We start from the raw sequence: 10698 nt of genomic DNA on the forward strand, positions 1-10698 counted from the left end.
ACATTAAAGATGAGCACTAAACACAGAGTGTGGCCAGTTGGCTCACCTCATATGAGCGGGTCTTGGCACGACACCAGTCGAGCAGCATCTGCTTGATGGAGTTTGCATTGGGTACACCAAAGCTGGTGGAGCGCTGGACCTTGTTTACCTTGGCCACCGCCTGATTTCCAGGGCTAAAAGAAAAGTCAGTTTTGTGTTAATATTTACATGCTTTGATGTGCTCCTTTCCTTTCTTTGGTAGTACTACCTCAGTGTTTATCCTTACCCGCCTCCTTCCTTCTCCAGCTTCTCTATCATGGCTTTACGGGCCTGCATGGCAGACGTCTTTGGCAGCGTCTGAGCCCTCATCAGTTCTTTGCGTCTCTCAGCCTGCCGTCGCTCCACCGCCGCCAACCCACTGCTGCCACTCCGAGACGACGTGTCATCCTCACGATCAAACACACTGAAGCAGTGATATTCACAGCAAGGCAAATAAAGTGAGCGCGCAGGGATTTTAAATTAATTGTGCTGATGCTACAACACCCACCTGCCCACTTTTTTGCTTGTGTTAGAGGAGGAGGAGGAGGTGTAGCTGTATGATTTTGACTGAACTGTGCCTCCTGAAATGATAAACAAACACATATTAATGATACTGTAGCTAAAACTGTAATGATCACTATAATAAACTGAAATACGGAGAGCAGAATATTGACTCACTGTCTGTTTTCGTCACATAACTGGCCTCAACAACAGTGCTGCGTGTTGATCTGCTCCCATCGTCTGAACACACACAAGAACACTTAAAATTAATAATATTATACTGGAGAGGGTCAGTTTTGTGGCTTAGTGTTTTATAAAACCCTTACATCCATTTTCAGGTTTGCTTTTTATTATTCATTGTGTTTTGCTACCCTATTTTCCCATTTTTACTCACCAAATTGTCTAACAATTAGTTTTGTGATGACTTGAGTGGTTAAATACAGGCTTAAGAAAAGTTTAAAGAAGGCTAAGAAAGGCAGAGGAAAAGAAAGGAAGTACCAGACTGAGTGAAGCGGTCTGTCTTGGTGACTTGGCTGAGGGTCGAGCCATCTGCTGACTTCTCCACCTTCCTCATCACCACCTCTCCGGCTCCGGCTCCAGCTCCGGCCCCAGCGCGACCTTTCTGTGCTCTGTCTTCTCTCTGCTGCCGGAGCTCCTGCAGACGGGTCTCGCGCTCCTTTTCTCTCTGGTCTGGGGTGGAGGAGAGAGAAGGAGAGGAGGTGGGGAAGGTAGAGAGATGATGTCAGTGGAAAAAGAGGAGGAGGAGGACAAGAGGTCCTAAACAAGCTGACAGCAGCTCATCTGACTGCCACAAAGACGGATTAAAACGGGGCTTCCAGATTTGAGGCGATACATTTCAGGATTCTTTCCACAGTACCGCAAAATTCCTCTCAACACACAAACACACGCAGGTGGGTGGCTCACGCCAAAGCTGTCAAATTACGTGTCCTGGACAAACATCATACATCAGAGAGAGCAAACACACCATGATCGTCCTCTGTGGAAGAGTGAAATAAACCCAACAATGTCCAAAATACTGATATCTGCACTGCTACCTCTAGCTTTTATCTGAACGGGTACATATATTTAACACACCCTGTAAAGTTAGTCTGAGACACCTACTCTTAAAGAGTTAGTTTTATGTGATACTTCCCCTCATTTTACAGCACTAAGGACAGTATTGGGCCTGCTCAATGTCACTGACTGCGCTGAACTTTTACAGATTTTTTTTAGTGTAGACTAAGATCAGGGAATCCAATTAGGTGGTTCAACTGTCAGCAGCTCAGAGCAACCAAGTGCCAAATGAAACCACACGGTGAGTGCTCACTGAAAAACAGATAATACACTAAATGTGCCAGAGGTTTCAGTGACCATGTTCAACACTCCACATTAAAAAAAATAACACAGGGTTCATGCACATTAACAAAACTGTCAACATATCCTTCATCATCCACCAAATCTGAGAGATTCAAATTTGCAGTGGTCCGACAATGACAGGACGGTGCTCACACAGAGACAAACGCAGGCAAATATCAATTATTAATGCACACTGCACACCACCTGTCCTACCTATTTCCTCTTGAGTACATCCCAGCATGGCCTCTGAGGGCAGAACGGACAGGAATTATGTGGAAATTGCAAGTTTGTTTCAAATGAGTAAAGAAAAGACAGAAAAAAGTAATGAAAACTATCCATGAGATTTTATTTTAAAGAGTTGCCTGCCTGTAATGGACTGAAAGAAGGCAGTAGTCATGAAAAATTTTCACCTGGCTGAAGTAACAGATAAAAGATTGGTTTTCTGTATGCCGTTACCTCTCTTTTTCTTGCGAAGGTCTCTCATGGCTGCGCGGATCATCTTCCTCTCCTCAAAGTCTTTTGACTCATCGAGCTGTGAAACGGAAACAATGGGAGGTCACTCCTTGGTAAAAAGCCAAAATGGTATGACGCTATTAACACATGCACTTCTAACACTAGCGTTTTGCAGACACAACGTAGAGTTCCATTTTTTTCCAAATGCACGCTTGCATAGCTGGCAAGACTTAATGTTGATAAACAATCGCTCTGCATGACTGAAGCTGCTGTAGTCAACTCAAAGTGGTGCTTTTGAATTGAAATCATCCATTATAACTTGGGTGTGAAGTACCATTTTGTCGAGGAGCTCTTCGTCCTCGATCGCAGCCAGCTGTTCAGCGGTCAGTTTGCCGGAGCAGTCGAGGGGTTTGGCCTGAGTGCTGGAGCCGTTGGGGATGGCTGGGACATGACATGACGATCCTGCTGAAAACACTGGCTCGGACGCAACAACGGGCTCCGCCTCCATCTGCACAAGACACAACAAGACAGCATAAGCCCAAAGATATATGTATTCATTCATCCGATTGTAAAGACGTCTGAGATTTGTCTATACAGTACTCATTTTAGAAAGAAAACCTTAGTTGGATACATGCATTGCAGTTGAAGAGCTAAATCAGTACTCAGCCTCTAAGCTATGTACTTACTAAACAAGAACGAAGGTTTAAAAAACATATTTCAGGCTGGCTGACATTCAGGACGCAATAAGCACTGGAGGATTTTGGTCAAACACACTGCAGCCATAATAGGCCTGAGTGTGAAGTTACCCGCCCTCTAATAATCTCTTTTTTGTACCAAGACTGCCCACTCACACTATCTCATAACTTCTTCCATCACCTCTATTTTCCAGCGTTGCCAGAGAGAGTGACAGTAAGCACATGAGAGCAGGAGAAACCCTGCCAAGTTACTGTTCACTTAGTTCATGGAGTGTGACTGACATATGGAGTGTCTTAATGATACCAAGCTGCTGCCAACTGAGAGTTTATGTGACAGGAATGGTACACCACTATCGCTGTACAATGGGGACAATGCATTAAGAGACATAAATCTGAGGAAAAACACCCAAAGCCATCTCTCTCTCTGGTATGTGAATGAAGGAGGATGCTGAAGAAAAAAACAGAGCACCATAAGAACGAACACAACATTATAGGTTGTTAAGTGAACCTGGCTACACACTGTGAGTTAATTTCATATGGTGCTGAATGCCTGTGGTGGACTATAGACTCTATAGACTCTATTTGTGGCTTCAGTGCTTTTGTTGTAAGATCCAGATTTAGCTCAGACAGTTGGCCCCATCCCTGTCCACAGCTGCACAGCCCTCCTCCCTGAAGGCCCCAGACAGTCCAGGTCTCACCAGGGAGGAACGGTGCCCAGCACAGTCATGGGGCTCTATGATCAAAGGTGGTCCCTGGGTTTTAGACTTTTCTGGACGCAGAGTTTTCACCCATGGGACGGGCTGGACTGAGAGCCACTTGACCGATGAAGAATGTTTAGGGACACAACACGGCCAAACAAGCGCTCCGAGTCAGGCAATGACGGAGGGTGAGAAACTCCCAGATAACCTCAGACTCTGAGTAAGTGAGCTGTAACATATCCCTAAGCATGTGAGTCACTGTGGCATGAAAAGCACTTTTTGTTTACTATTTCTGTAATGAAAACTGTTTGATTAACTGCTTTGACCTGCAGTACAGTCTCCACCAGCAGAATCATAAACAGCTGACATGAGAGAGAAAGCACATACTACACAAAGACAAAAGGAAATACATTCAGATAAGGTCACCTCTCATTATCACGTTTTTGCCAAAAGGATCAACACTTAGAAGGAGTCAGGCACCTTGATTGAAGTAGCTGATTGGCAGACCCAGCTGTCTTTGCAGGATTAGAGAGGAATAAGAACTCTAGATGGCTGAATAACTGAAGATGATGCTTAATACTCAATATCCCCTCAGAATGTCATCGGGTTTGTTATAGGCTTTTAGGAGTACATAAACCAAATGGGCCAAGGCATGAGCGCCAAATGGTTCTCGTGTCAAACATGAAACTGCATTGGTTATATAATAGGAATGTACAGCCTTCAGTCACATCTAAAACCTGTTCATCTATGGTTCATCTCATGGCTGGCCTGACCTTTTCTACATGACATTCTCCTGCTCTCTTTCACCCATATTATGTCTATTGTTGCTGCAACTTCCTATATAAAAAGGCAAAAAAGCTTGAAAAAAATAAAGAAAAGAGAGAAACCTTCAATTAAAAGTAAATGCTCCTGCAAAAGTGAGTATTATGGATTATGGGAAGATGAAGAATTACAGGCTGAGCCACTGTTACCGTTGAAATGTTAGCATTTTTCTCCTGCAAAAGGAAGTGCATCCACTTTACACAACACTTTCATGCAGACACACATATGATTGTGATCTAGGACACAGTTAGAGACGCATGGTGTTACAGGACTGGAATACCTCCATGACAGACTGCAGTGAAGTCCTCCACATAAACACAATCTGTCAAAACTGACTGACAGCTGAGATGGACAGGCTTTTTTCAGTTGAAGTGACGACACAATGTGAGATTAAAACCGGTGGAAAGCTTAGAGAGGTGAGCTGCAGGTCAACAAGGACGTGAGCAGAACACAGAGTATCACTGGCCTGGCATGTAAAAATCATGGTCAGCTGATCCACAGGTATTGTCAACAGTGGAACAAAAGACGTTCCCAGCTTATGTAAATTAATCAGAACCGTTAACAGAGAGCAGTACCGTGATGTTGTTGAGAGCAATGTTTGCCATCAGAGAGGGAGCAGAGAGGGAGCGGCGGCTTGCAAAGGTCGGCGGGTGAGGGACCGGTGAAGGCACTGACTTCTGAGGTGTGTTTGTCGCAGTAGATACAGAGTCCTGGGGGCATGATGTAGCTTCCTGGGGTTCACTTGGCTGAGTTTGCTGAGGAGTGCTAGCAGACGTATCCTGGGCTGCACTGGATGGAGAATCTTGAGGGGTGCAAGATGAATCTTCATGTGCTGCTTCAGCTGAAGTCTCCTGTTGTGTGCAAGGTGAAGCTTCACTAGATGAAGCTTTGGTTTCACATGGAATTGAACAGGAGCTTCCGTTGCTGTCAAGTTCATGCAGTAATGGATCAGGTAGGCCCATTAGCTGACACAAGGCCTCCACTTGCCTCACCATCTTTTCTTGCTGAATCCTCAGTCTCAGGTTTTCCTCCTGCAACCTAGCACAGGCCTCGGCCAGAGGAGCCACCTGAGCTGCTGCCTCCTCCAGGCGAACATCCACTCGCTTTCCGAAGGCCTGCAGGTCGCTGTGGATCTCCCCCACTGCACACCGCAACGTTAGCTCAAATTTCCTCTCCCCAAATTGCTCTTCCTCATCCTCAGTTTCCTCCTGAGTGAGCAAGTCACCGATAACCTCCTCCAGACCGGACTCGGCACAAGCACTATCTGGGCTGCCCAAAGCCTCTGGAGACTGTGAGGCTGGGAGGAAGTCCAGGTTCACTCCAGGCATGACCAGACAAACTTCACTCAGTGTAAAACCGACCAACGTCCTATAAGCTTAGGAGAACTTAAGTGTCACAAAAAGTGTTTGAGCTGTAAGATTGGAGAAATCAAAAAGTTGTGGCCTTTGTCTCTGTAGCAGCTGTCCTCTCTGTCAGAGAGCATCCAAACCAATGCACGTCCTTTATACCCCCAGCAAATCTCCCCTCTTTACAGGCCACCAACCTGACAGCCAATGAGCATGCAGAGAATCCCGTTTCCCAGGCAGCCCCCACCCACTTATTTCCAGGTGTCCTGAGCGTGTATATTTATCTCAAACCCCGCCATTATTCCACTGAGACAGTCTGTCCTGGGGCCCTGGTGGTGGTGAGGGAGGGGGAATGCTAGCGACAACAATTTAGAAAACTCACCCCTCCCACTCCAACTTTCCTTTTATTTAGCTCACGTCCTTCACACCTCGATTGGAAGGCAACAAGGGTTTAGATGTGGCTCTAGGCCTGGGCTGTGCTCAAAGACTGTTTCACTCCTCTTAAAACTGCTTTCTAACAAAATATCCTGACTAATCAGGCCGCTTGTTTTGCATGACTGTGATTCAAGGCAGATCTCCAGAGGGAAGATCAGCCCATGAAGGGCAAAGTGTTTAGGGCCATGATGGAACATGCTGGAAAACCACTGAGGATGACCTGTTCTCCCTAACTCTGGGGAAGGGTGTTGGGAAGGACATCACAGCCCTCCCAATATTTAGTTTTAGCCCTACTGACAAATCAGCTGCTGCTCATGTAGATGCCTCAAGTGCTTTGTGTTAAATTAAGGGTTCTTGAAGGGCGCTGACAGAGGTCTGTGCTGTTCTTCATACTATTAGATGCTTAAGTATATCATTGAAATGCCCACTGTAGATTTCTCGCCACTTATACTCTGTGAAGAGAAATCTGATGGTACTGTACATACTGCACACCTGAATGCAGTTTAAATACAATCATAAGACTACACATGACCACATGTAATGAACCAATAATTCTTGTTGATATGCAAATACACCACAAGCACCAACAGTGCAAACAGAATAGAAAACTTTGCTGTAAATGTCTGTATCTTAAAATGAAATACTGTGACTGTATAAGCAATATTTCTATTTATCTAAACACACTAAGTCTATCAGTCACAACAACTAAACAGAACTGCTACCAGGAAGAATCTGACCAGGCAGGAGAGTGGAAAGAAATGCCAACTGGCAGCAGAGAAAGTGGGTCAAGCCCTTTCCCCACAATAATGTAAAGCAAAGTGAAGTACAAAGACAAGGTGGACAACATATAAGCACACTAGAAAGCATTTAAATATTACAACTTTCTGCAAGCATATTGTATTTCTGATTATGTCTTTGAATGATGATATTGTCACTCTTAGATGTGACAATGTGTGGCTATTGTGAGCCCTCTGTTGGCATTTACAAGAGTTTCCAAAAATAGTGATGCACAACATCCTGCAGAGTCCAAACATGAAATAATGCAGAGTTCTAAGTCTGAAGAAGAGCCACAGAAATCACAATCAGTTCATCCAGACATTAGTTTTTTTCTCAAAACCTTTCTCCCCGGTTCGCACCTCGATCTGCAGACCAGGATCAAACCCGTGACACATGTGAACTGGTTGTGTAATTAGCATGTGTCATGGATCTACAGCATGTTAACAATGGGGTCTTTATCCCCTCTGTGTGACAGTGAGACAACCTGTCACTGTCTGTGGGCCTGAGTGTCCATGTTCATGCAGCAGCACTTAACCAGCATGACCCAGAACTTGGCAGTAATCTCTGTGACTTCAGGAAAGACTGACTGTCCTGTCATCACCCTGGTTATAAAGCTAAAGCATTATTTATATTTGTGCTCAAGGCCGAGCGCAGCGGTCGGCATGGACAGACTGCTCAGATGAGCAGGAACAGCTGTGATCTCTTGGAGCAGGAGGCATCAATAATAAGCTGTCGGTCTCACCTGCCTGAAATGAACTTTCATCACCACGTTGAAACACGACAAGCATTCTGACCTCGCCATTAACTGAATCGTTGTCTTGCTTTATTATAAATAATAAGAATCCATTTAATTGTTTGTTGATCTTTGTATTGCCTCTATCATCTAAACCTTTCCCTAGTTGAAGATTCTGATTTTAAGGCGATCCAGTGCAAACCGATGTTATCAGCAAGAACATGTTTTATTGGGGGAAAAAAGTACAAGTAAGGAAAGAGCGGTGTTTGTGAGTGTTCATGTTAGACCACCAAGGAGAAGCCCAGACCACCCAAACAGATCAGACTTTCAGACGGGAACCACTGTGGTCAATTAACGACAACCAACAGCACTAAACAGGAAAAGCTTATTCAGACTCATGTTACACCGTGTGCTGCCTCGGTATCTGAACACTCTTCCTCACTAATGTGGAAAGAGTGGGCTGCTTCAAGACGATCCCCCTCTGACAGGTCACCCTCTTCCTCACACACAAAGCAGGGAAAGTCAGACAACAGGTGGACTCTGAATCCGTCTGAATGTGATCCAGCTGATGCTAACCAACAGTGTCTGCTGCTGTTTTTACAATCTCATTAGCCGAGTCACTCAGGATCAGTCTTTGTATGGTAAAACTTGAGCAAATCTGGCAGAAGCAGCTGAAATAGCAGCTTACGCAAGTGATGAAAGCACTGAAAGACTTAATGTCGCGGTCGTGTGGTTTATCAATGAAGGAATTTATGTTGAGCTCAGACAATTACATTGCAGTTGTTTGTTTGACCGTGATTGTGACCTGCAGTCTAGCAGTGCTGCATGCAGTCACGCCCGCTATGGTAGATGCTGCAGTCAGTGTTAAGGCCTATTGTTAAACCCACGGTTATGAAAGAGAGTTAGCACTGAAGACTGATGACTGATACATGAAGCAAGCTACAATCCACAATGGTGGTTGCCGGGGTAAACAATGAAAAGGTCCCTGTCCCACCAAGTGAAAAATGCAGATATTTTTATGCAGTTTCTTTAACTAGATGCTTATAAATAATCCTGCACACTCAAAGACATTACCTGCATGCTGTAAAAGTGAGATCAGTCAAAAAATAAACCTCATCTCCTGCAGTCTTTATCTTCTTCCTGCAAAATCTGCTTTTTATAACAGAGTATTTTGGTTTGTACCTGTCCTTGTGTTTGTGCTTCTCGACAAGCACCTAACTGATGGAGACAGCCTAATGCCAACACCTTAAATCCACCCTGCAGTCTCCTCCCAGCCATAATTAACCAGCTCCCTGACCTCATAACCAGATTACCACAGAAGGGGGAAATACACAGCCATTAAAAAGTAAACAGGACATCACGTCTTGTCTCCTCTCTCCCTAAATCCCCCAACTCTCTTTTCAGGAAGACACTTGCTTTCATGGAGGAGCGAAGAGTTCAAGGAATGAGGCAAATGGGAGTTTAGTTGTTCTTCCTAAGCTCAGAGGTCAGTGGGAGGTGGGAGGTGGGAGGGAATTTGTGCTCTTTGCTCATCCTGACAGCAGTCAAAAGTCTCCTTCAGCCAATCAGAGGGCAGAAAGAGGTGCATCTTTCAGGTTTTGCCAAGAAAAGACCAGGTGATGAAGGACTTGTGTCAGCATGTGTTTAAAGGCAGCTGGACAGTAAATAGTGCGAACGAAGACAGACAGGTGTGATTTAGGAAACATTTCCCAGATAGATCTCAGTGGGCAAGGGCCTGCAGAGAGAAACCCAGGAATGCCCAGAACACCTCCCTCAAGCTCCCCTCTCTCCTTCACATACCCTACAAGGACAGATGTGACTGGCTACCCACTCTGTGTTTGATAAACACTGCTCTTCCCTCCTCTCCCTCCTTTTCTCACACTCTGTCTGTCCTTCACTCTCCTGGCTCGCTTGCTTTTCAGGCCTTTATAGGTGATTGCTGTGACAGGGACGCAGCAAAAACACCAGAGGAATTCAATTAAGTCGGTTGCAGATGAAATAGGAGATAAAAACAAAGCATTAATCTTAAATCGGGAACAACTGGAAACCAATTTCTTATGTGTGTTTGACAAATTCTGTCAAGTTTCTGCCTCGAGATGTTCCCAAAAATGTTGCAGAATGTACCTTGATGGAGGGTCCAGAGGTGATACTGGATGAGGAGATCTTGAAGGGTGTTGCTCTTAGACCGAGGGTCAACTCTGCAATAGACACAAGAAGGCAAAGATTTACTTGACTTTCAAATTTAAAATATGTATTTTAAGACCTTAAGTATGGATGAATAAGAAAGAACCCCCAAGGGCCGAGAAAGGTGCTGTTGCCTATAAATATGTGCAGAATTGAGATGTGTGCATGTTCTTGCACTGTGATGGTGTTAGCCATTAATCAGTTACATAAGCTGCCACAGTGTCATAAACAACACAGACTCCCGTCTAATGACAAGTGAGCAAATTGAGATGACGCCACCTTTAACATAAACAGCTTTCTTCATTAGTCTCCAAGGGCACACACACGGAGGAAAGCTATATCATAAAACACAGGATTGATGCACACCAGCGTACATTTAATAGCCTTTGTAGTGCTTTTGAGGGAAACCGGAGACACAATCGCAGGCCGCCTCTTCTCTGAGTGAGGCAGGCAGGTTCCCAAAAAAGGAGCCCAAAACTATTAAAGCAAATTGAGTCGAAAAGATCCCATGTGACCCTCATGATGGAGCCCAGTAAAGCTCCCAGAATGTGTCCTGGGGTGGGAGGGAGGGAGATTCGCTCTAGAGGTGAAGAAGCTGGAAAGGCGCAGGTCCAGTTGGAGTTTTAAATAAACTGTTTGGGTTGTGGATCCCAGTTACTGAGAAGAGCTGAAACTTAAGA

General features: G+C 44.9%; 1 protein-coding gene across 8 annotated transcripts in view; it reads right to left on the reverse strand.

The window, feature by feature from the left end:
* smtnb (smoothelin b) overlaps positions 1–10698 on the reverse strand; it is a 48066-nt gene that overhangs the window by 4431 nt on the left and 32937 nt on the right. For 6 of the 8 annotated variants that reach the window (XM_035953825.2, XM_035953828.2, XM_035953829.2 and 3 more), the window contains 9 exons: positions 9959–10032; positions 2663–2836; positions 2332–2407; positions 2089–2121; positions 1018–1209; positions 697–759; positions 527–599; positions 266–442; positions 47–173 (listed from right to left, as the gene is read on the reverse strand). In XM_035953825.2, coding sequence (XP_035809718.2) covers positions 47–173; positions 266–442; positions 527–599; positions 697–759; positions 1018–1209; positions 2089–2121; positions 2332–2407; positions 2663–2836; positions 9959–10032 — 989 coding nt within the window. The remainder of the gene's footprint in view (positions 1–46; positions 174–265; positions 443–526; positions 600–696; positions 760–1017; positions 1210–2088; positions 2122–2331; positions 2408–2662; positions 2837–9958; positions 10033–10698) is intronic. The other 2 variants (XM_035953826.2, XM_023282381.3) reach the window with 1 other exon arrangement.

The sequence above is a fragment of the Amphiprion ocellaris genome, chromosome 6, assembly GCF_022539595.1.
Source record: "Amphiprion ocellaris isolate individual 3 ecotype Okinawa chromosome 6, ASM2253959v1, whole genome shotgun sequence".
NCBI lineage: Eukaryota > Metazoa > Chordata > Actinopteri > Pomacentridae > Amphiprion > Amphiprion ocellaris.